This window comes from Prunus avium, chromosome 4 (assembly GCF_965620075.1).
Source record: "Prunus avium chromosome 4, drPruAviu1.hap1.1, whole genome shotgun sequence".
Taxonomy (NCBI): Eukaryota; Viridiplantae; Streptophyta; class Magnoliopsida; order Rosales; family Rosaceae; genus Prunus; species Prunus avium.
Window position 1 is genome coordinate 20,408,620 of NC_142287.1, and position 27,143 is coordinate 20,435,762.

The following is a 27,143-nucleotide window of genomic DNA, read 5'->3' on the forward strand; positions in this document are numbered from 1 at the left end:
CGTAACTTCCTCGTTACAACTCCAATTCAAGCCCACTACATGTGTACGGACTTATCTCGGTACGATCTACGTAAAAGTAGCGGTCATTTCCTTGAAATCCTTCCGGATTAAAAAGTGACCAAATTACCCCTACCCCGAGGGAAAAATTGGAAATTGATAATTAAATTAGAGTCGGGGTGTTACAAGCATGTTCTATTTTTTTTTAAATTCTTCCCCTCTGATTTTTCTTTGTAACTCATCAAATATTTCACTATAACGTCAACGAATAGAAAAACCTTGTATTAATATTTTTTGTATAGGCAATATAATATTTGATCATGTGTAATAAATTTTAATCTCCCTCTTTAGAAAAATGTAAAATTAGATTTCACTAGTATACCTCTAAAGTGATTTAAATATAATTTTTACCCAGATAGAGCACGACATGGTATAATTATTTCTCATGAGTTGCTTAGTCCAACAAAGTCTTTAGATATAAATATTCCAACCAAGCAAGATAGACGAGTTGAAATATATAGCTTCAGGATAAGCAAGAAAGGAGAACGATTTTTGGATGAACTGTTCAACTTTGCATATCAGTCAGAAGCAGAAGGTAATGACGACTCGTACTGAAACAACTTAGGAAAAGAAGAGCTACACAATATAGACAACATGATGGATGCATAATGAAGTCATATCAGCAAATGCATGAAGTCCATGTGAATAGATCATCCCAGCAGATGCATCATCAATCCAAACTTGTTGGCACTATACATAAAGCAAAATATGAAGTTTTTGTCAGTATGTGAAGAAGCCTTCTCAGGCAATTATAAAAGGATTAAGGCAATTATTGTCCAAATACTAAAAAAATTTGTCCTTCTTTATGAAACCTCCCCCATTTGGGCAGCGCTGAATCAAGAATGTCCCATTATTCTTCTGCTAATGGGTAGGAAAATGATAAGGTCATGACCAAGAGGTTAGTGTGCTGACTGGGCAGATAATAGGCCATTGTATAAACATCTTAATACTATATAAATGTTATAAGTCCACTCCTATGTTCACACACACAATTTTAATAACAATGGCGAACACGTGTCATAATCTAAATTATAAATAATAATTTATAACACATGTGTCCTCTCCTAATTGTTTGGATTAAATTCGTTGTTGTTACGTTGTATATAGAATACATTATCTTCCTCACCACAGTCACCTTATTGAAAATATCATACGGTAGGTACCTCATCAATATGACAAAGTACCCCATCTGAGGAAAGTTTCTCGACTGTTAGGTAAAGCATAGCTACTAGAGAAAACAATATAAAAAGTGGATTGTAATAACAACTCCCTCATCAAATGTTTCTTTACATGTCACACCTGACCTGACGAATAAATGAACATGTTTAGTCATAAAATAATATTATATTAACTAGACATAATAATTTACTTGATCCTTTGATCATAGTTTCTCAGTGGTTTTCCCGTACTCTTTCCCAGGGAATTAGTTCAACCAGACGCTACTTAATTGATTATAAATATCCCACTAATTCAAGCCTTGTTCGCCCACAGCAATAGAACTTTCCATCTCTCGTCCATTGCCTTCAATCGATCAAAATCATTGTTTCATCTTCATCCTCCTGCTCTTCCTCTATTTTTCTTCCTGCTCGATCGTCTTGTTCTTTGTCTCTTACTTTTCTTGTCGATTCGATTGCACCAGCACCTAAATGGCTTCAACCTCTTCTTCAACCCCTACTATATGGACACATGATGTGTTTCTCAGTTTTAGGGGTGAGGACACCCGAAATAATTTTACGGACCATTTGTACCATGCTTTGATCGATAAGGGAATTAATACCTTTAGGGATGAAAAACTGAAGAGGGGAAAAGACATTGCCCCAGAACTCTTTAAAGCAATTGAAGAATCGAGGTTTGCAGTCGTCATTCTTTCAAAAGATTATGCTTCTTCAACGTGGTGTTTGGTTGAACTTGCACATATTGTTGATTGCAAGAAAGAGAAGGAACTCCAAATTTTCCCGGTTTTCTATCACGTAACAGAATCCGAGGTCGGAAATCAAACTGGTAAGTTTGGCGAGGCCTTTGCTGAACATGAAAAAGTTTTCAAGGGCGATATGGAGAAGGTTGACAAGTGGAGGAAAGCTTTAGGGGAAATAGCCGATATCAGGGGATGGGTTTTGGATAAAGATAGGTAAATAATATTTCTACTTCTTCAATTATTTGAAACTTTAGAGTATTCTTATCTTGTATATGCCCATTAACCAAAATACTGAAACTTGAAGATGATGATGTTTGGCGCAATAACGATACGGGCACTAACTAGCTTTTGTATCTCATGATATTTATTACTCATTTTGCCATATGAAATAAATATGAAAGAAACTGACATCCTGATTTTATGCATCGATCTTTACTAATTCGAAATTTGAATTATGAATTATATTTGAACAACAATAAATATATTCACCACTAATATATAGGAAAATAATAAAAGTCATATTAAGGCATTTGCAAGAACATAAAATACCTACAATATAGGTTTGGAAGTAAGGGGCTTATAGCTCGAGTAGTTAAGGGCATTTACTCATGCACCCAAAATCCCATGTCTGAATTTCCCCTCCCTCAATCGTTTGAAGATTTGGAAAATCAAATAATAAACCTATATATAGCATAGTTTGAAAAATAGTATAGGTTTGGAAATAAAATAATAAACCTATGTTAAAGGTTGAAAAACATTCTAAAAAAACTGAATTTATGTAAACACACACAAGAAAGTAGGGCGAGGACACTCAATACATATGATCTACGATATAGGATGAAACAATTTCAAGAACAACATACTTAAATATCATGCAACTGCTAATCAAAATATCCATGCTTACAACATATCTACACCATAAACAACTATCTATAGGAAAAGAAGAAGACAACAAAAGAAAAAGAAGATGAGAAAAAAAAATAGATGAATAATAAAAACTAAAAACTAATGTGATAATTATAGATGTTTGACATTATAGATCTAATATTAAATGTGATAATTATTGAATAAGTATTGACCTAAAATAAACAATCAGATAATAATTAAGGAGTTGAAAACATAGTCAACGAGATCTAACCGAGTAGAAAATGACATTGACTTACAAATCAATTGTTTTTTTTTTTATATATAGAGAAAAACGATAATTGTATTCATAAATTAGGTACCAAGACCATCGGCCACAAGGGCAAATACAAATACCCACAAAGGGATAATACAAATATGGAAGCATGGTAACCACAAAGTGACAAGACCCGCCCCAAATTCCTCGGAACCCGAGACGAGTCCTGTGGAAAATTCCGACATCACACCGATGTCAGGCCCACTTACTAAGAACCGAGACTTTCTGCCGAAATTTCGGCAGAGTCTCCCCTGTAAATTTGACTTTTCCCAAATTTTCAACCTGTAAAAAAAATCACAGTTTATATCCCAACAGGCAGCACACACAATACAATGCACACAGTTTACAGAATAGGCATCCAACCTCCAAATAAAATCAAGGCAAAACCACTACCAGTTATACAAAATAACCAAACCTAAAATCAATCGTTTACTTCAAAAAGGTCCTCAGACCTATCAAAACCATGTACACTGTTTAATAGAATTCATTCAAGTGATAACTGAGGAATAAACAAGCATTTAATCTCGCTCAAGCTTAAATCAAGCTTCAGGCATACCAACATATTCAAAACCGAACCCAACAATAATAATTAGGATTCGCATCCAATAACCACCCCAACATCCAATCACATACTCAGAATCGATCAAATCTTTTAAACATAGTATATCTCGCGGCTGCACCTAGGTGAGACCCCAAGCTACCTACGTACCCTTGGCTGAGGGATCAAGCCACATGTAGTTCTTTTTCAACGGTCACAACTCCGATAATATAAAATTATTTAAAGTAAAACCAATGAATAACTTTCGATTCCTTACTACATCAAATTCGACAAGGCAACCCCTGAACCTTTATGAGTTCCTTTACTTTTATCAATTCTTTCCACGCAACCATATCCTATCCAAGGCGTATGTTGCCGAACAACACTTCCCAAAACCAGGGCTTAAACATTCATACATGTACAGGGTACTCATAAAGCACAATCTCACTAATCTCAACCCAAAATCAAATCCACACATACATATATGAAATGTGTACGCCTATACATGAATAAATAAATAAATAAATATATATATATATATATATATATATATATATATATATAATAACACCCACCTCTCACCATCATCATGTACCAGGGGAAAACAATCCAACTGGGGATCGTTTGACTAGCTCACAAGTATCCGTCCTCAAATGACCATGTGGCTAGGGACAAGCCGTCCAACTGGGAGACTAACTCTCAGCCAGCACGTATGGACGAAGAATCAAGACCCGTACGCCTGTAAACAGCCCTACGAGCGTAGACTACCCAATTAAGGGTCTACAGCGACACCTCGTTAAGGTATGGCCCGAGATCCGTCATATCCAAACCATATCCATATATCCATTTCCATGTATCCTAGTGTCCATATCCACTGCTTCCAAGTACCCATTTCTACTGTTTCCAAGTATTATCATCCAAGAGGAGGTACATATGATGGCGGAGTTCGTAACCCATACATAAATATTATATAAATAATATTCCCTTCCTTAATTCAATTTTCCCACAATACCCCTTCATAGTATAGACAAAAAAACTCTCACGCATAAAATCCATAACCGGGGTGGTACCTAGGGTAGTGCTAATAGCACTCGAACTAACATTCTAGTCTCACAACAACATCCCAAGTACCCCACACATAATCAACAAAGATAGCACTTTCTCAATTCTTATATATATATATATATATATATATATATATATATATATATATATATAACTCAAGATACTTGGATATGTCAAAACCCACATATTCACAAATACTTTACAAAATTAATCAATTCAGCTATTAAATATAAAATGAAATTCAATAAACCATTAATTTCAAATGCATAAAATTTCCATCACAAAACCATGCCATTTAGTGAAAACAATGTCTACTCAGTTCCTAATAATCATAACCGAGTCCAAAGACTCACTTTCACAACCCACCAAATCGAGTATCCCTTACTCATCCCTTTCATAATTTCAAGGGTAAATTACTCAAATGGTCCCTAAATTTGTACACGGTTTACATTTTGGGGCCTCAATTAAATTATTTGTTCAAATGGTTCATCAACTCTATATTAATCGCTCCATTGGTCCTACCGTCTAATTTTCTGTTAGATTTAACCAAATTTTAAGGTAAATAATGACCAATTTGCCCTAATATTTAACGGAAATACTGACAGAATGTAACGGTATATAGGACCATTGGAGCGAATAATATAGAGTTGATGGACCATTTGAACGAATAATTTAATTGAGGCCCCAAAATGTAAATCGCATACAAATTTGGGGACCATTTGAGTAATTAACCCTAATTTCAATTATCAAAATAATATCCAAGAATTTCATAAGATATTATAAACAAGCTCACGCTCCCAAAATGATCAAAATAACTCAATGAACGGTCAAGACTCGTTCACACGGTCGTGCTAGTACTTCACGAAGGGTGAAACTACCTCGGAAGACTCGTGGTCAATCGAGGGTCAAACTGTCCAAACTTGGTCAACCAGGACCGTGGGGCCCATGACCTCCTATTTCCCATCCGGAAGTTCCTAGGAGTTCCACAAAGTCTAAGATACACGTCCTGAAAGTTTTGTCCAGATCATACGGTCGGATCGCACACGATCGCACGATCGGACGGTTATTGAAAAACACAACTTTAAGTTATTGAATCGGAACATCCGGGGCTCCGATTCACGATCCGTGAAATCCTACACAATCCTAGGAATGCCTAGATCAACATATATTAAATTGGAAATGATCCAATGGTTCTAACATATCGAACCCGAAAATCGCACAATATGTAAAATCCGATCGGGGTTCAAACGTTATCCGAATTGAGAGAGATCCACAAATTCCCACGTGCTCGTGACATCAAGGGGATCGCATTGGGGCACAATGCCCCTTTGTTACAGTGCCCACGCGCCGCCACAAGGGCAGCCGGCGCGTGGGTGTTCAAAGATATTGCGGCTCGCCAGAAAATCTCAAAATCATGGCCCAAGACTCCTACCCTAGGTAATACACCTAATTTGGAGCCACTTTTGTTCTTGGACCTACCCCCAAAAAGTGGCCGAAAGTGGCCGGAATCGGAGGCCGAAACCGGCCAAAACTTCTATCGCTTATTTCAGTTTCAAAATGCAGAAATTGCTCAAAACTAACACAACCAGAGGCAAGAATAGCTCAAGAGGTTCAAGATCCATACCTGGTTCGTCAGAAATGGTGGCCGGAAGTGGGAGAACGAGCTCCCCAAAGTTTGCTAAAAATCTGCCCAAAACCGCCTGTTTCGTGGCTGTTTCCGGCGACCACGACGGCGGATCGGGGCGGCGGCGTGTGGTGGCGGTGGCGACTTGGAGAAGTTCCTGCCGTCGCAAGCCAAAAAGGGTGGGGGGTGCTTGGGTCTGTTCCAGATCGTGAGGGAGAGAGAGAGATGGGAGGGTTTTCTGGTTTTTAATTAAAAATCAATTTCAACTTATTTATGAATATGCCACTGGTGATGTTTTGCTCGTAACTTTCTCGTTACAACTCCGATTCAAGCCAACAGCATGTCTACGGACTCGTCTCAGTACGACCTACGTAAAAGTACTAGCCACTGCCCCGAAATTCTCCCATATTTAAAATGACCAAATTACCCCTACTCCGAGGGCAAAATTGGAAATTCATAATTCTTGAAATTAATTAATTCACTATTCCTTTTATTTTGGGTTGGGATGTTACACAAAGGGTTAATCCATATACAAGCCACAAAAGGCCAGAGAAATTTCAGCATAAAAGTTGCATGCTTGAACAAACCAAGTATGAATCACGGTGCCACTACCGTCAACACAGACGCCGTCGCTGCCTTGGAGACAGAGATCACCATCGAGATTGCAGCCAATCACCATACAACTAAAACACCAACCAACAAAACCCCAAATCCAGTAGATGGGGAAGGGGAAAATAAGTGTGGGGAGGTAAGGAAAAGAGAGAGAGGGAGGAGTGGCCTCCTCTCCCCTCCCTAGAACAAAGCAAAAGAGATTTGAGAGAGAGAAGGGAGGCTAGGGTTTGAGAGAAACAATTGATATATCATATGTTTACAGACCAGTGATCTCACGTTCGAATCCCCGTGACATCTTGGTAGTATCTAGTGTACTTGAAAAACACCGCTCCCCCTTGTAATTTAGGTTATCGCTTGTATTTTATAAAAAATAGTTGAAAATATAAGAAGTTATTAAGGGTTAAAAACACATTAAAATTTTTGGAAAATGGGAACCATAAATATTGGCCGACTCATTAGCTTACTATGGAAAGTTTTTTATTGTTTGCCAAGTTCCTATGGTAAGTTTGCTAACATAGAAAGATAGTCAATGGGCATCCAAAAATAAAATTACTCTGGTTATTTCGAGAAATTTTTATATGTTCCAGGTACACCACGTGGATGGTGTACCATCCAATGAACATAGGACATGTGGAATTATTGTCTAACTTACTGTATTTCTTTTTATGACATGTGGCGGGCTGTATTGGAAATATTTCATATGTCCTCCTTCTATTGGATGGTACACCAGCCACGTGGTGTACCCGGAACACCCAAAAATTACTCGGTTATTTCTGATGAACCCTAATACTTTTAGATTTATATCTAATTTTTTATATTTAATTTTTATTATGTTTGCAGGAGTGAAATATCAGAAGTTACTCAAGAAATATCTAAAGAGATTTCAAATAAATTGTCCTGCATGCTAATATCTATAAAAAATATTAGCACTGATGCTTTTGGATTTATATATAATTTTCTTAATTATTGGCTTATCTAGGCTTTATAAAATATCTAATTTGTATTCTGTTTTCAGTAAGGAAGCAGAAGTTACTCAAGCAATAGCCGAGAAGATTTCAACTATATTACACTGCATGCCGTCATTTAGTGAAGATTTAATTGGAATGGGTCCTCGAATGGAGAAAATGGAGTCGTTGTTGGATCTTAAGGAGCGTGATGATGTTCGTACCATAGGGATTTGGGGGATGGGGGGTATTGGCAAGACAACTCTGGCGGAACTAGTGTATAACAAGATCCGCGACCAGTTTCAAACTAGCCACTTTCTTCACGATGTCAGAGAGGAATCTGAAAAACAGGGTCTAGTTTCCTTGCAGAACGTTCTTTTCAAAAAACTCCTCCAGGGCTCCGGGAATGACATACATAATGTCCATATGGGAATGAGTTCATTGAAGACACGACTGCGTACTAAAAAGGTGCTTATCATTCTGGACGATGTTGATCATCAGAAACAAATAGAAGCTTTAGTTGGAAATGATTGGTTGGGTCAAGGAAGCAGAGTCATTATAACGACTAGAAATGAGCAATTGTTGAAGGCATATGGAGCGCACCACATATTTGAGGTTGAGAAACTGAACGATGAAGAAGCCTTTCAGCTCTTCTGTAAGAAAGCCTTCAAGAAAGGCCATGAGATGGCTGATGACTACACAAAGCTGTCCAAGGGTTTTATCAAATATACCAATGGCCTCCCTTTAGCTCTTGAAGTTCTGGGTGGCGCCTTGTGTGGGAAAACGGTAGCTCAATGGGAGAGTAAATTTGCTAAACTGAAAGAATATCCTGATGACGAAGACATTGTTCCTGCACTTCGAATAAGTTACGATGGATTAGAGGAAACAGAGAAGCAAATCTTCTTGGACATTGCATGTTTCTTCAAAGGAGATTATCACAGTCGTGTACATCCAATTTTGGATGCTTGTAACTTTCATCCAACAATCGGTATTAGTGTCCTCCAGGATAAATGTCTAGTTAAAATTATTAAAGGAAACAGACTGTGGATGCATGATTTACTACAACAAATGGGTTGGAGTGTTGTTCTTGAAGAATCTTCTGAGCCAGGTAAACGCAGCAGATTATGGGTTAGTGAGAATGTCTTGGAGTATAAAGATAGCAGGTCGTGGGATGACGTCAACACTGTACTCGAGGATAATTTGGTAAGATATCAAATAATATATATGGTACATGTAGGCACCATTTTGAAACAAACATAGTATGCATATTTGCTCATTTTGAAACAAACCTAAATTTTTCAGATGCAATAATTCTTATACATCTTACACTTGAACCTTTATGATTTTGTGGTATAGGGAACAATTTCTGTTCACGTTATATTCCTAACCTTGCCTGCAAAGGAAGAGATAGAGTTGGATGCTGATCCATTCTCAAATATGCGCGGACTAAAATTGTTGAAGATTTGTAATGCCAACTTTTCTGAATGTCCTGAATATTTCTCTAGACAGTTACGGCTTTTGGAATGGCATGAATATCCTTTAGAGTCCCTACCCCCAAGTTTTCGGCCATCTTCCCTTGTTGAACTTAGGTTGCCTAACAGCCGCATTAAACAACTATGGCATGAAATGGTACTACGATAACTTTTCACTTAATTATATATGTTTTACTTGCATTCAATTAGACAGAAATTATTAATTCCAAAACTAATTACTACAATAAGTTTGTTTAATTACTACTGTTTTCTTGCCTTCATAACAGCGCCTCCCTATGATGGAAAAGTTGACGCTAATCGATCTTTCCAACAGCAAATGCTTGACCAAGACCCCAGACTTCAGTAAGGTCCCAAATCTTGAGGATTTGATTCTTGAAGGTTGTGAGAAGTTATCAGAGCTCCACCCAACAATTTGGGATCTCCAACATCTGGTTGTGTTGAGCTTGAAGGGTTGTGAATGTCTAGAGAGCCTTCCCCACTCCATTTGCTTGGAATCTCTTCAAATTTTTGTTCTTTCGGGATGTTCAAGACTCGAAAGGTTTCCAGAGATTGTGGGAAACATGGGACACTTGTCAGCACTTCATTTAGATGGGACCGGGGTAAGAGAGTTGCCGCTATCAATCGAGCACTTGACTGGCCTTATTGTGTTAAATCTCGGAGAATGCAAGAACCTTTTGAGTGTTCCAAGCATCATTTGCAGTTTGGCATCCTTGGAAAATCTATATCTGGCAGGCTGCTCACTGATTGACCAACTGCCAGAAAACATAGGGAGGCTGGAACTTTTAAAAGAGCTTGATGCCAGTCAAACTGCCATAAGAAGATTGCCTTTGTCTATTTTACTTCTCAAGAACCTCCAATGGTTACGTTTAATTGGTTGTAAAGGTTTGCAGCTCCCTCACTCGTTCTCGGGTTTATCCTCTTTGGTATTGTTAGATCTTAGCGGATGCGGTCTAGGAGAAGGAGCAATTCCTGATGATATTGGCATATGCTTATCCTCATTGCGGAGTTTAGGTTTGAGTGAAAACAATTTTGAGAGCATACCTAAAAGCATATCTCAACTTTCTGAGCTTAGAGAACTTACCTTGTTCAAGTGTTGCAATCTGCGATTGTTGCCAGAACCTCTTCCATTGAACCTAAAACATATGTATGCATATGATTGTCCTTTGCAGACAAACTATCCAAAAACCTTGAACGTATGGACTTCTGCTGAGGGTATCTATTTCATAGATTGCCGAGAATCAAAGGGGGTTGAATTTCACCCACTGCCAATTCCTGAAGAGCATTCTGAAGAACTCTTTCCTATATGGTTTGAGGTCTCTCTCTCTCTCTCTCTCTCTCTCTCTCTCTCTCTCTCTCAACATATATACAGTTGTAAGTTGCCTTAAGGCGCCTTCCAGTTCCAGCCCAACAGGGGAATTATATATATATATATATATATATATATATATATATATATATATATATATATATACATGATATATATATAATGATCCTATATCAGGTTGGATCACCTACAACCTCTTTTGGTGAATTGTAAAAAGGGATCCTGGGGCTGCTCATACATACATGATATATGTGTGTGTATATGTATAATGTCATTGTTTTTCTTATTTTGTACAGGAAGCGATTGATCGTCAGCATGAATTTGAAATTCGTGTTCCGTATACTAGAATTCCAGATTGGTGCAGTGAGTATTCGAGTGGGACTTCTGTAACAAGCCAACTATCGGATCCAGAAGATAGTAATTCGTGGATGGGAGTTGCCGTTTTTGTGTTTTTCGAAATTCTTGAGAAGAGTTCGGAAATGGAAGAGACCTTCTGTCATTTTCACGCCTCGGATGGTCGTCTTCTAAATCGAAGAGACTTTGAATTTAAAAACTTCAAAGTTGGGTCGTATGCAGTTTGTTGCTATCAGCCAGCACGCAAATTTGCAGGGAATTTGAAAAAAGAAAGGGGAGTACTTCGAGCATCAGTCTCAACAAATCGACCCAGTTTGAAAGTGAAAGGGTGCGGAATACGTTTAATCTCCCATCAAGATGCGGCAAAATTTGCCCACGATTTAAGTCAGACTGCTCATCAACCCTTCGATTGTAATTTTGGTCCACATTGTAAGCATATGATAGATGAGGCGATGAAATTGGAAAGTTCTGGTGACGTGATAGAAGTTGATTACTTTCTACGGGAACTACCATCAACTTCAACTGTGAATCATGGCAGCAGCAGCTCTACCACAACTAGTACTGATTCTAGCATCCAGCCAGTACAATCGTTGCTTTCAAAGCTTTATGAGGTTACTATAGTGTCTATCTCTCTCTCTCTGCCTTTGTTGGAGTTATATTATTAGCATGCATATAACCATATGTAGGGGGCGGATCCGCGGCATCATATTTTATACAAAACTTTTGACACAATTTTTGAGCCATTAGATTGCTCCACTTTAATGGATGAAATTAAATCTTATGTGGTATCACTTAAAATTGTTTCTTTTTGTCACAGTATTTAGATATTCTCTGTTTTTCTTTCTCTAGCTGGTAATGGTAGTTGTTGTGATGGAGATGCGTTATAAAACTTACAAGAAATAATAATGGGTTAAGAGAACTTAATTAAAATAATTATCAGCAGTAACTGCAGCAAGAAGAAGAAGGAGAAGGAGAGATTGCTCAAGAGAAACTGTTCAGGCTATATGAGGGCTGATTTCAAATTTTTTGTAAAGAATGAGAGAAAGATCAACAATTTTTTTTGGTCTGATGAAAGAAAGAGTTGGCAGAGAAGAGGAGAGACAAAAAAATGTTTTGGTGACAGAAATTTACTTCCCTAGAAACAGAGAGAAGTGAGCGAAAAATATTTTAATTTAATTTTTATGTCAAAAAGCTAGGTAAGATTTAATCTCATCCATTAAAACTGGAGCAATCTAATGATCCAAAAATTGAGTCAAAACTTGTGTATAAAATATGATGCCATATTGACAAAAAAACAAAATGATGTCATGGATTCGCCCCATATATATATATACTTCATAAACGACAAAAATAAAAATTTATATTTAAGGCAGTTGTTTTTGGAAGGTCTCAGCCATGAATTAATTATTTACTACTTGTGTGCTCAATATGGACAGGGAAGCAATGGACGCGAGAAGAATTTCTTTTTCAGTTTTTGTGATGAAGCATTACGAATTCCAAACTGGTTCGACCATCACTACTTGGGGAATGTAGCAATGTGTGACCTTCCTCAAAATTTATTTGATGAAAGCAGATGGGTAGGAATAGAACTCTATGCCATAGTTTCTTGGCGTCGATCCCTTTCACATCTCTTTCTTCTTCCTTCCTTCCTTTGTGTTGATTTGTGTGACCAAGATGGCAGTAGAATACAAGGATCTGCTGTAATAACTAATCGCCTCCGTCAGCAAGTTACAAGGTTCCATGAAATTGTAGTGTTCCATGCGCCGCGTGCGTATTTCCAACAACATCAGTGGAGTCAATGCCAGGTTCTTAGGGCATTCTTTAGATCCCCTAACTCAGATGTGGAGGTTGAAGTTTGTGGGACCCGCTTAGTATACGAGGAAGACTTGGGAAAGTTGATCCGTTTATTAACAGATTTAACATTTGGGAGATCAGATAAACTTGATGCGCTTTATGCCCAAGCTTTTTCTGCACAAACAATGGAAAATCCCCTTCATAAAGCCCAAAGTGTGGGCAACATTGATGCAGAAGAAGGAGAAATGCACACTGATTCCATGAGGATCCAAAGGTCATATATATACATGTTAATATTTTGTGTGCGTGGATTTCTATATATATATATATATATATTCTCTCAATCCTGGCATAATATTTAAATTACTTGGACTAATATAAGTTGTACTTATAGGCAGCGGTTAGCTGAATCTGGACAAGAGTTTCTGATACCAATACTGCACAAGTATAGATGCTATCTCAAACAAAAGCATGATGTCAAGGAGGGTGGTGAAGTAATATTACTCCACTCAAAACGCTTCACGTTTGACAACAGCGATTCCACCCAACAAAAGGTTGCAGAAGAAGATGCTCGACTGCCGTTGCCGTTTCCGGTTGGTCATGTACACGTATTGGCTGAGTCTCGACTCTATGGAAGCTATAGTCCAGCACAATGGAAAATGTACCTGCAGGCTTTCCTTCAAACCTACCAGATGGCAACACTCAGTCTTAAAGGAGATAAAATTTCTGTTTTCAAGCATTTCAATCCTTGGAGCACATACAATTTTTGTTTCCCTCGGAAGGAAATTCTAGAGTGGTTCAAAGGTTGGACTACTATGTCATCCATGATTGAAATTGAGCTACCTCCAAAATTGTATGATAGTGGCGATTGGAGGGGACTTGCTATTATTTCTTCTTTTTCAGTCCATGAGCATCCAACTGCCACCCTTGAAGATATGGGCTCCCAAATTGCTGTCAAACTTCTGTGTCACTTGAGAATTGGTGATATTTGCTTGAATCCGGTCGCCATTTACTCCATCACTAAAGAGAAATTCAAGTGGCAGCATGTGCGGGGATTTATTTGGGTCACCTACATACCCCGTGTATTACTATCACAGTTTAGTGCTGCTAATTCTGATATTGTAGGGGCTAGAATTTACAGTTATTGCCCAGCCTTGACAGTGCATGAGTGTGGTATCCGTCTCTTGTATGAGCACGAAGTGGAGGAATTTAAGCAAACGATAAGCCAGTCTTGGACCTCCTTCTTCGACAATGTGGATCTCATCCATCAGTTTGTGGAAGGTATCTCTCCGGAGCAGCCACATCAAGATCTTAGGAGGCATACCAGTAAAATGCCACAACATGTGCTGCTCTCTCTCTCTCTCTCTCTCTCTCTCTCTCTCTCTCTCTCTCTCCAACATCAGCTATCTTAATCCAATAATATTTATTACTTTGATTTTATATTTTGTAGGACTTAAATGGAGAAGACATACTTCACGCAATTTTATATTTTGTAGGACTTAAATGGAGAAGACATATTTTGTAGGACTTTTGAAGGTTGAGTAGAGATAATGGAGAGTGTAGAGAATTTTGGGAGCTATGCATATTTTCTGATTTCAACATATTTTCATTCTATTACACATCAAAACATATATACATGTAATAACCCTAAAACATTCCATGAAACATTCCCTAAGACATTCCATGAAACATTCCCTAAAACAAGGATTACATTGCTCAAGAAAAGTATTCCCTAAAACAAGGAATGAGACAAGTGCCATGAGACAAGGGGTGTCTTGTGTTTCATGTCTTTGTGTTCCACAAAGGACAATCACACAAGAAGCCAATATTGCTAACACTCCCCCTCAAGTTGGTGCATAGATATCACCAATGCCCAACTTGACCAGTGAGTTGTGGAATACCCTGCTAGAAACTGCTTTTGTCAAAATATCGGCCAGCTGGTCTTCGGACCTGACAAACGGAAGCTGAATTTCTTTATTGTCAAGTTTTTCTTTAATGAAGTGCCGATCCACTTCAACATGTTTAGTACGATCATGTTGGACTGGATTGTGTGCAATGGATATTGAAGCCTTGTTATCACACTGTAGATGCATTCCTAATGTAGGTGCATATCCAATCTCTGTAAGCAATTTCTTTAACCAAAGGAGTTCGCAATTTCCTTTGGTCATGCCTCTGAATTCGGCTTCTGCACTAGACAAAGCAACAACATTCTATTTCTTGCTTCTCCAAGTAACCAAGTTACCACCAACAAATGTGAAGTACCCTGAAGTTGATCGTCTATCAGTGACATTCCCTGCCCAATCTGCATCTGTATAGCCACTGATATTTAGATGACCATTTTTAGAGAACATAAGTCCTTTACCCGGTGCGGACTTCAAATATTTAAGAATTCTAAGAACCGCATCCATATGATCTTCACTCGGACAATGCATAAACTGACTAGCAACACTTACAGCATACGCAATGTCGGGTCGGGTATGGGATAGGTAGATCAGTCGTCCCACCAATCTCTGATATCTTTCTTTGTTAGTGGGTACTTGATTGGGATATTCCCCAAGGCGGTGATTCTGAACGATTGGAGTGTCCACAGGTTTGCAATCCAACATTCCCGTTTCTGCCAATAAATCTAGAACATACTTCCTTTGGGAGAGAAAAATGCCTTGCTTTGATCGAGCAACTTCAATGCCCAAGAAGTACTTGAGTCCACCAAGATTTTTCATTTCAAACTCCTTTGCTAAACGTTGTTGGAGTTGAGAAATTTCCTGCTTATCATTCCCAGTAATAATCATATCATCAACATAAATGATAAGAGCTGTTACCTTTCCTCCCTTGTGTTTTAAGAACAGAGTATGGTCAGAATTACTCTGCTTAAAACCATAATTCTTCATTGCCAAGGTAAAACGCCCAAACCATGCCCGGGGAGACTGTTTCAATCCATATAATGCCTTCCGTAATCTGCACACCACATTAGCAGGAGTAGATGTAACATATCCTGGTGGGATATCCATGTAGACTTCTTCTGTGAGTTCTCCATGGAGAAAGGCATTCTTCACATCAAATTGGTGGAGAGGCCAATCAAGATTTGTTGCAAGGGACAATAGCACTCGAACAGTGTTAAGTTTTGCAACCGGGGCAAAGGTTTCTTCATAGTCAATACCATATGTTTGCGTGTAACCATTTGCCACAAGTCGTGCTTTGTAGCGTTCAATTGACCCATCAGCATTGTATTTCAAGGTGTAAACCCATCTGCATCCGACAGTCCTTTTTCCCCGAGGTAAACTCTCCAGTGTCCATGTGTGATTTTTCTCCAGAGCATGCATCTCTTCCTTCATTGCGTGAACCCATTTTGGATCCTTCAATGCCTCACTCACTTTGGTTGGAATATAAATTGCAGATAATTGGTGCACAAAGCCTTGGAGAGGTGCAGATAATTTTTCAGCAGAAACATAGTTTGCAATTGGATACTTCGATGCTTTGCCATTATCCGGTGAATACCGAATTGGTGGTTTTCCACGGTTCTGTCTATTGGGTAATTGATAGCTAACAGTGTTATCAACTAAAACATTAGATGTAGTAGAATCACGTACCTCAGGAGTATTCTCAGGAGATTGATCTGCTGGTACTGAGATGTGAGGGGGGTCTTCATCATTATCATCGGCGAAGTAGGAAAAAATATTGTGCTCTCTGCTGTGGAGCGACCGGTCGCTGGGCTCTTGGCGACCGGTCGCTTTTGTACAGATTCGAAACTCATCTTCAGCGCTTGGAAGCGACCGGTCGCTGGGCTCCTGGCGACCGGTCGTTTCTGGACAAATTCGAAACTCAGCTTCAGCGCTTGGAAGCGACCGGTCGCTGGGCTCCTGGCGACCGGTCGTTTTTGTACAGGTTCGTATTTCAGCTTCAGCGCTTGGAGGCGACCGGTCGCTGGGCTCCTGGCGACCGGTCGTTTTTTTACAGATTCGATTTTCTCCTTCAGAACTTCTGAGCGACCGGTCGCTAGGCTCCTGGCGACCGGTCGCTTTTGGGCAGGTTACATTTTCTTCTGGACTTTTGGAATCCGTTTTGCTCCAATCTTCAAGTTCTTGAATTTCCAGGGCCTCCTTGCCTAGTGGTTCTCTTTGTATGTCTCTGTGAGGCGGAGAGTTGGACATCGGATCATGAAAAAACATTTCCGATTCCATAAAAGTGACATCCAAAGTGACATATGTACGACGACTGGAGGGGTGATAACATCGATATCCCTTCTGATGGGCAGCATAGCCTACAAAGACACATCTGATAGCACATGGATCAAGCTTGCCACGTTGATTCTTATGGAGGTGTACGAATGCCACACAACCAAAGACTCGGGGCGGAAGCATCTGAACAGAGGGCAAGGGCCCATGTTGGGCAAGTGCTTGTAATGGAGTCCGGAAGTCTAAAACTTTGGAAGGCATTCGGTTGATGAGGTAGACTGCAGTGACTATAGCATCATCCCAATGATGGCGAGGAACATGAGCTCCAATCAAAAGAGCTCGTGCTGTTTCAAGGAGGTGTCGATTTTTTCTTTCCGCAACACCATTCTGTTGAGGAGTTTGAGGACAAGTGGTCTCATGAATGATGCCATGCATTTGGAAGTAGGTCTGAAAATCATGGTTGATATATTCGCCTCCATTGTCAGAACGGAGAACTTGAATCTTGGTAGAGAATTGAGTGTCAATTTGCTTATGAAATGACTGAAATATAGGGAACACATCAGTTTTATTTTTCATCATGAAGAGCCAAGTCATGCGAGTACAATCATCCATAAAGGTAATAAACCATCGGAAGCCAGAAGTTGTGGAGATAGGTGAAGGACCCCAAACATCAGAATGTATCAAAGCAAATGGAGCACCACTTTTATTTGTACTTAATGGATAAGAGGCTCTGTGGCTCTTGGCCAAGATACAAGTATCACATTGGAAATCAGTGGTACAGGAATTTGAAAACAAATCAGGAAATAGATGTCTCATATAGCCAAAAGACGGATGCCCCAAACGTCGGTGCCATAGCCAAAGTTGTCGATCCTTCCAAGTCGATGAGTGCTTCACACTATGTGCCTTTCCCATACTGAAATCATCCACATAGTACAACCCCCCTCTCTTAGTACCACGACGAATGATCTCCTTCGTGAGAATATCCTGAAATAGACAGAAATCGGGATACATGAGTACACAACAATTTAGTTGCTCAGTAGCTTGGCCAACAGACATCAATTTATTAGACAACGATGGGACAAGCAAAGTATTTTGAAGAGTAAGGGATGGAGAGAGGCCAATGGTTCCAGCACCGACCACGGGAGAGGTAACACCATTTGCGTTGGCAATACTTGTTCGTTGTGGTGTAGTTGTACTTAGAAAATCAGTTGGATCGAACGTCATATGATCTGTGGCTCCTGAATCAATAATCCAACATGTGGAGTCACTTGTATATGATGTATGAAATACATATCCACAGTTACCTGAGTCACTAAAAGATGGAGAGTTCTTTTCTGGTGCTGAGGTAGATTCTTCATGAGGAATTAATGTTACCGGAGAGTCCATGGTGACAAGGGCAGCACGACCCGTTCCTCCAGTAGCAAGTTTACGAGCCTTGAGACCCTCCCACCATTCTGGATAGCCATGTAGTTTAAAACAGGTTTCTCGAGTGTGTTTTGGATTCCCGCAGTGAGTGCAACCATTCCCATTTGTGGGAGCCTTGGGTCGAGAGGATAGTGGAGTAATCGACTTGTTGGTAGTGGTCTGTAGTTGGAGAGAAGCAGCAACTGGGGTTGTAGTTGGGCGAGAGGGTCGGTATGTTCCTTTTGTTGCCAATCCTACTCCGGTTGGTGTTGGAGCTCCTAACATCACAGCTTGTCGAATATCTTCTCGTCGAACATGAGCATAGGCTTGCTCTACTGTAGGGAATGGACTCATTTGGAGCACATCACTTCGGGCTTTGTCAAGTCGGTCATCCAAACCATCCAAGAAAATATAAACTCGATCTTCTTGGATGATATCATAGTATTTCTTGATATCCAGCTCACACTTCATTTCATTTGGACGACGAAAATCGACTTCTCTCCATAAGCCTTGGAGATCATTGTAGTAAGTTTCAATCGAACCTCCCCCTTGTCGCATACGGGAGATTCGCCTTTTAAGATCATACACCTGGGAGGTGTCAGTGCCATCAAAGTAAGTTGTGGCAATTGCATCCCATACTCCTTTGGCCGTCGGGAATCTAATGAAGTTGCCAATCAACCTTGGCTCCATGGAGTTGATTAGCCACCCTTTCACAATTGCATTTTCTGTCCGCCATCGGTTGAATGTAGAGTCTGTCTGAGGAGGTGCTGGGAGCTCACCCGTGAGATATCCCAGCTTGTCTTTGCCAGCAACATACATCTCAAGAACTTGAGACCATAAGGCATAGTTGGAGCCATCCAATTTAATGCCAATTTGTACAGAGGAGGTTTCGTAGGTAATTGTCGGAGTCGGAGTCGTAGTCGATGTTGATGCTTGTGTCTTCATCAACTCAGCCATTTGAGTAGCAAATTCTGTGAAGGTAGGTTGATAAGGAGTAGCCGGATCGGTGGTGCTACTTTCAGTGGGAAAGAAATCGTTTTCTCCCATGATTGCAGCAACGATTCGAGACTAGAGTCAGCAAGATCGCTGCTCTGATACCATGTCAAATTAAGGAGAAATATTGAAGGTTGAGTAGAGATAATGGAGAGTGTAGAGAATTTTGGGAGCTATGCATATTTTCTGATTTCAACATATTTTCATTCTATTACACATCAAAACATATATACATGTAATAACCCTAAAACATTCCATGAAACATTCCCTAAGACATTCCATGAAACATTCCCTAAAACAAGGATTACATTGCTCAAGAAAAGTATTCCCTAAAACAAGGAATGAGACAAGTGCCATGAGACAAGGGGTGTCTTGTGTTTCATGTCTTTGTGTTCCACAAAGGACAATCACACAAGAAGCCAATATTGCTAACATGGTGGTGAGGGCGAGGCAGGTCGTAACAGCAGAACAGACAGCTCTATCCAAGACCCTCTCCATAAAAGATTGTACCAGCAAGACGAGGAAGAATTTAAGCAAGCAATAATCCAATCCTCGACCTCCTTCTTCGACAATGAGGATCTCATCCGTCAATTTGCAAAAGGTCTTTCTCCCGAACACCCACATCAAAATCATATGCCCCAAGGACCAAATGTTAAGGTCTCTGTCTCTCTCTCTCTCTCTCCCATAGATGTTCAGAGTCAAATATATAATTACTTGATTTTTATATTTTGTAGGACTTTGATCGTGACTCAATATTTAACTCAACTTTCCCTCCAAATACTGAAATTCTAGAGTGGTTCAGCCCTCATCATATCAGTGGTCCTTCAGTGAAAATCCAGTTACCGCCATCTCTATGTAGTGACAGCAATTGGATGGGTCTGGCGCTTTGTGCATTTTTCTCACACCTTGAAAATCCAACTGCCTCCTTAGACAAATTGGATGAAGAAACTGCTCATTACCTCATTTGTCACTTGGAAACTGAGGACACTAGATTGGAACCTCTCCACATGTACCAAACGACGTGCGAAGAATTCAAGTGGTTACATGATGGAGGATTCATTTGGCTGACCTATATACCACATAAGTGGTTTCTAGATCAGTTGAATGGGTGCAGTCACTTGGAGGCTTCATTTGCAAGCGAAAGGGGAGGGTTGTCAGCACAAAGTTGTGGTTTCCGCCTAGTATATCAGCATGATGAGGAAGAGTTTAAGCAGCACTGTATCAGAATGACCTCGTTACTTGTCAATCAAGAAACAAATGATCAGCAATACCATGATGGTGAGAGCGAGGCAGGACCTAGCAGAACAGACAGCGACATCCAAGACTCTCAGGATGAAAGATTGGAAGGAGCCGAGGGTCCTAAGTCTAAAGACAAGGGTAAACAAGTTCAGGAATATGCTGCGGATGAAAAATATGTGGCATTTGGTGGTTCACCATGGGTCATCCAATTTAAATAAAAACCACAGGGTCTGCATTATCTTGAACTGTTTGGAATAAAATGTTTGTTAGTAAAGACGTGTCGTTTCCTAAAGGCATACAATATTATGTGTTTGGTTGTGTCCTGTATTTGAAATAATTGAGGATTGATTTCATGTCCTCTTCTGTCGTTTAACCACTAGGTTTAATACAAGTCAAGCAGTGTTGTCTAAGTCACCGTTGTGGATTAAGTATCTCCTTGAAATAATTCAAGAGTTATATATATGTGCTCTTACAAGAAGCATGCTTTTTATTAATATAAGTTTTTAGATTGCAGAAGTTGGAAGTATCTCCAACTGCCTGCACAGAACAATATTTTTGTTAATACTGCATACCTCCCTAATTTGAAAAGCCTAGAAAGCCGTGTGAGTTGTGAATATAAGGCAGATTTTGCCGTACTCACTCAAATGAGTTTTTTAACATATACCTTGCAAGATTCAAATTCTGATCCTTCTCTTCAGTGGCCAACACTACGTTCCTTGGAAGAATAAAGGCACTACGTTCCTTAGATGACTAAACATTGAGATGATCATATTACAAATATTCTGAAATTTCTGTATACTTATGAATATTAAAAAATTACTTCACCTATATACAATTTTTTTGAGGAGCCCACATAGGGGATTTGTGTTGAGGAGTTGGATTCTGTATACTTATGAATATATAAAATTACTTCACCTACATACATACAGAGGCGGATCTAGGAATTTTTCAGGGAAGATGCAGTATTTAAAAGACTAAAAATTCGCAAAGGAGTCAAGCAAGGCCCTGGACTCAAGTCCTAACATCAGTATAGTGTGTTAAAAAAAAAGGCTTAAAATTCAAAATATAATTTAGACAACAAAATGCCCTTAGAATTTAAACAATACTAATATCACTCATAATTAAAACAAATAAGAGTTTTATGTCTATAACTAATTAATTATAGTCTATATAGATATCAATTAATATGAACAAAATCCTTGTCATTGACACAATTAGTTTACCAAAATTCATATCAAATATGAACAAAATTCATGTCAATTATATAATTAATCTAATAAAAAGTCAATACCAATTAATCAAACCAAAAGCACATGTGAGTTGGAGGTCACGAGATAAAAGCACACGTGATTAAAAGTTCGGGGTAATTTTCAGTGAAATTTTTGGCACACATATGAGTTTTTAATGAATTTTTTAAGTTAGGCCAATGAGAAATAGACTTGTGTTGGCTTCCTATTGGACCATTTAAAAAAGAATAAAAATCAAAATCCATGACGCAGAGTCTTCTTCTTCCTTGAACTGTGCCTCTGCAACTAAACTTCAAATATTCTAGAAAATCTTCGAAAATTCATAACTTTGGTTGTGGAGCTTTGATTGATGAACCATTTTCTCCTACATGCTCGTGAGATCGAGCCCAACAATATAAGGTAAATATTCATGGTCTCACACAACAGCAAACAATACAACATTTTTGAGGCATTTAGTCGAACAATTGGTGGGCACTAGCAAAGGGGCAAATTCAGGCATCCCCAAGGAAGTTTCCGGTGAGGGAAGGTGTAGCTGCACCTCCTTGCGCCTCTGTGGATCCTGTTGCGTCGATCAGTTGCACCAAAATGGGTTCAGCTGCATCCTCAACTTGTGATACTCGCAAGTGCACGAGCCGTTCGGTAGTATAACATATGTAAGTGCGAGGTCGATTCCACAGGGATTGGTGATTGAATAATCCAATTCAGTTTTCCTACACAAAACAGAAGAACAAGAAAGAAAATAAATAAAACAAGAAAGAAAGAAAAGAAAATAACTCAAGTAGATAAGTTCCCAAGTTCAATTAGATTAACGGATTGATTCTAGCTAAAGTATGATTAAGCCATGGTGTTTGGTCCTAACCTTGTGTTCCTAATTCCCTAATTTGATCATTTGTTGTCTAACCTAAAATTAAGCATTAGGAAGCCATTAAGCATAGAAGAACCTTTTAAACAACCAAGTATGTATCTAATCCCTGTTGTCGAATGTCCATACATACTCTTCCTATTCATAGTTTAATTTGAATTAAAGCATGGTGTCTACTCTTAATTCAAACCAAGATAGCTAACATGCAAGCCTAAATGGTGATCAATCATTCAAACTAGCATATTAACTTATAAGCATAATGAATAAGAACAAAAACCATAATTGAAACTTGGAAACTAATTAAACTTGAATACTTAAGAAAGAATGTACATTACAAATAAAATTAAAGTAGAACTTGAAAACTTGAAGGAAAATTTAGTAAAATCATTTTGTTACAACAATTGACAAGTTGAAAGGAAACTAAGAGAATTTGAGGGAGAGAAGGGAAGGGAGCTCTAGAGAAGTGTTTGAGAGCTCCCCCCCTTGGGGTGTGTTTTGAAGCTTGAAGACTTCTCTATTTATAGGGCTAAGAGGGAGGAAATCATGATGAATTCCAACACCACAATTCCTCTTTTAATACAACCCATAACTCTCACTTCATCTTGTCTATGTTAGTGTGGTTGGAATCAATTCCATCCCATACTTCTTTTGCTGCTCTTGAAGCTTTCTTCACATGGGTTTTCAAAGGTGTTCAATTGTGGCTGCCTTTTGCTACCAACCCATGTGGTTTTCTTTTGGTTGCTGAAAAGAAATGATTCTTCTGAACCAGACTTGGTGTAGAAAGGCCAGAGGTTTCAAAACGTATCCAATGGGGCTCAAATTTGGATATGTTATACTAGACACCCATGGTAACAACTTGTATGAAGAATGTATTCCCATATGAGCAATACAAGTGTATGTTTTGGGCCTTGCAAGTTGACTGCCGAAAATAGACTGGAATTGACTTCATTGCAGTCAGCTTGTGGGGTTGTTTTGGGCTTGATCTTCCCTCCTAAAAAATCTGGAAAAATCTGGATCTTCAAACCCTTTGAATTATCTTTCCAAGCATATGCAGCCCAGCTCAAGGAAAAATCGGACAGCTCTTCAAATGTCATTTTTGGCCCAGTAACGCAGATGCTGCCGAATTTGACTTTAAGTTGCCAAAACTTGTATAACTTTCTCTAGAAGACTCGGAATCATGAACCGTAAAATTCTCCAAAAACTAGACTTCCGTATCTTTCCAATGATGTATGGCTCGTTATCTGGTTCTTCTTGAGAAAGTACAGTCCAATTCGTGAAGTTGACTGATCTGCAAACACCGTTTTCAGCTAACTTGTCCCCAAAATGCATTTAATGAGTCTCAAGCTTATTACACTGAAACAAACACAAAACTTATTAAAAGAACAAGTTTAACTTAAAAAATAACCAAATCATAAGTTAGAATGATACAAAATGATATGTAATTATGCACCGATCAGATCCACCAGTGCATATATATATATATATATATAAATTCTCTTATGCGGACATCCGAACATTATTATTGTGTGGATGCCATGTATTTTGTACTACCCTTCTCTGCTTTCCTGTCTATTTACAATAGAATCCGCACGATAATAACGTGCGGACATACGGATAAGAGAATTATATATATATACAGAAATTTTACCATGCAGACGTTCGGACGTTATTACCTTGCGGATGTAATGTATTTTCTACTACCCATTCTCCATGTTTACAATGGCATTCGTACAATAATAACGTGTGGATATTTGGATGAGAAAATAACTGTATATATATAACGTCCGTACGTTATTATCATGCCTTATATTCTCTCATCCGGATGTCCGCACATAATTATCGTGCAGATGCGATTGTAAACATGGAGGAAAACAGGGAGGGGAAGTAGAAAATACATGGCATCCACACGATAATAAGGTCCGAACATCCGCATAGGAGAAGTTATCACGCATGGATTTTTGGTGGGCCCTATCTGCACGTTATTTTTGGTGGGCCCTATGCAGACGCTCCACTTACAGCCATTCAATCAGAAAAACTTGTCTGAAACAGGGATATCACTGTTTTGCTATATATCCAAGCCAATCAGAGACTGCCACGTGGAAAAGTTATCATGCATGGCATGCTATGATTGGCCGAGTATAGCAAAATAATGTTATTCCCATTTTACACAAGTTTTTCTACCACTCAAGGCCTACCATGAGTGGTGGGGGTAAGTTCTTGCAAGATAGAATAGAGAAAAAAAGTAGGACGTGTGAGTGACTGTAAATATTAAGGTTTGCTTACTATAGTATCCTTAATTTATAAAGAGGTATTTACACTAATACCCATGAGATTTTGGGTGTTTTCAAACCTATATTTTTCAAAAATTATACTAACACCTCGTGAGATTTTAGATTGTTCTCACAAAACCCCTTCCGTCAATTTTCCCTTTCAAAAATTGCATGTCATAAAAAAGTTTTCTCCAAATGACAAAGCTAACATCAAAAGATTAGATTGCATATAAACTTGTTGAGGTTTTGATGACGTCAACAATTTTTGTATGGAAATTAACGTAAAGGGTTTTGTGAAAACAGTTTGAAACCTCAAGAGGTAGTAATATAATTTTTGAAACTTCAAGGGTGTCAATGTAAATAAATCATTTCGATTTAATATTAAAATTGGTTTACCTAGAAGGAACATTATTGAACTTTTAATCTCAATTTTTAGTGTTTTTTTTTTTTTTTTTTAGAAAGAGAATTCATTCATAGAACCAAAGACGTACAAAAAAAGACATGATACAATGGCCTCGTTAAAACCTTCCTAGGACAACCTCATGGGACAAACCCCAGGAGAGGAAAGAGTACCACACATGTCATGGACTAACAAGAGAGTCTGATTCGGTCACTTTGGACCAATACAATAAAAGAACAAATCAAAAAACAAAACTAACACATAGACCTCCGACGAGAACCGCAACTATAGACCAACACAGCAGACATACATGAGAGGACCGCAGAATATCCCAACTGTCAAAAGAAGCATTCTGTTAGCAAAATCATAGTCCTTTGACACACACACAAACTGCAAGGCATATCATAGAAGAAACTAGGAGAGAACACGTAGGAGAAACAAATAAACAACATCAAAAGAACCCCTGAGAAGCACTCTACTTCAACTCAGAATCGGACAAAGTAAACCTCCTATGACCAAGCATAGTTCTTTGGTTGGCGCAGAGAAGAGAAGAGAACCACATCCCAACAACTACCACCAGCGTCGCTGCTGCCGCCGCCATTGAAACAGAGACAAAACATCAGCCACCAAGTATCACAACTCTCCTGAGGGGAGACAAAATCCAACGTCGCCACATAAACAACAATAAAAGGACCCCCGCGAAGCACTCCACTTTAACTCAGAACTGGACAAAGAAAACCTCCTATGACCAAGCATAGTTCTTTAGTCAGCGCATAGTAGAGAAGAGCACCACATCCCAACAACTACCACCAGAGTTGCAGCTACTGCCGCGGTTGAAACAGAGACAAAACATCAGCCACCAGGTATCACAACTCTCCCGATGAGAGACATAATCCAGCGTCACTACTGTCACCGCCGTCAAGACAAAGACAACACCAGTCACCTAGAACACTGCAAAAAGGGGAAGATTTGGGGAGGGGAAAGGGAGGAGAAGAAGGGATAAGAGGAAGGGAAAAGATGGGAGAAAAATATGGGGCGATGAGGAGAAGAAGGGGAAGATCGGTGGAGGGGATGAGGGGCAGTGGCCACCTTCCCCCTTAGCTTTCTTGTAGTTGGTTGTCGGCAAGGAGAAAGGGGGCCAGAGTGCAGCTAGGGTTTTTTTTTTTTATGACCATAACCACATGTTTTAGATGTAAAACAATCTAGTGTATTTATTTGTTACATGATAATTAGATGAATAAATGATTTATGATTTGCCTAATTATTTGTAAGGATGATAATTGTATGGAAACACACAAAAATAAGGGAGCGTTTTTGCTCACTACTTTAACCCAAGGTGTATGCTAACCACCTTTCTCAATATTTGACACGTGTCTATAAGCATGGTTACATAAATCAAAGTAAAAAATTAACCATGGTTATTCCTATGGACACGTGTCAAGTATTAAGAATGGTGGTGAGCATACACATTGGGTTAAAGTGGTGAGCAAAAATATTTCCCAAAAATAAAGTGCTAAGTAACTAGAGTAGACATCGTACACATATATACAGTTAACTTCTATTGAGAGACAGGCCCACTACGAAATTTATTTTAACGATCCAAACCATCCATTTTTCTAATCTTGATTCATAGATCATTCTACAAAAACATTAGAC

General features: G+C 38.9%; 1 protein-coding gene across 1 annotated transcript; it reads left to right on the plus strand.

The window, feature by feature from the left end:
- The first annotated feature begins 1,539 nt into the window (after window positions 1-1,539).
- Window positions 1,540-20,926, plus strand: LOC148294998 (uncharacterized). Its single transcript, XM_088252339.1, has 9 exons — window positions 1,540-2,185; window positions 8,007-9,138; window positions 9,292-9,564; window positions 9,695-10,741; window positions 11,049-11,758; window positions 12,047-12,134; window positions 12,543-13,174; window positions 13,295-14,243; window positions 20,204-20,926. The coding sequence occupies exons 1-9, from the start codon at window positions 1,704-1,706 to the stop codon at window positions 20,924-20,926; spliced, it is 6,036 nt and encodes a 2,011-aa protein (XP_088108465.1). The 5' UTR covers window positions 1,540-1,703.
- Window positions 20,927-27,143: the final 6,217 nt, after the last annotated feature.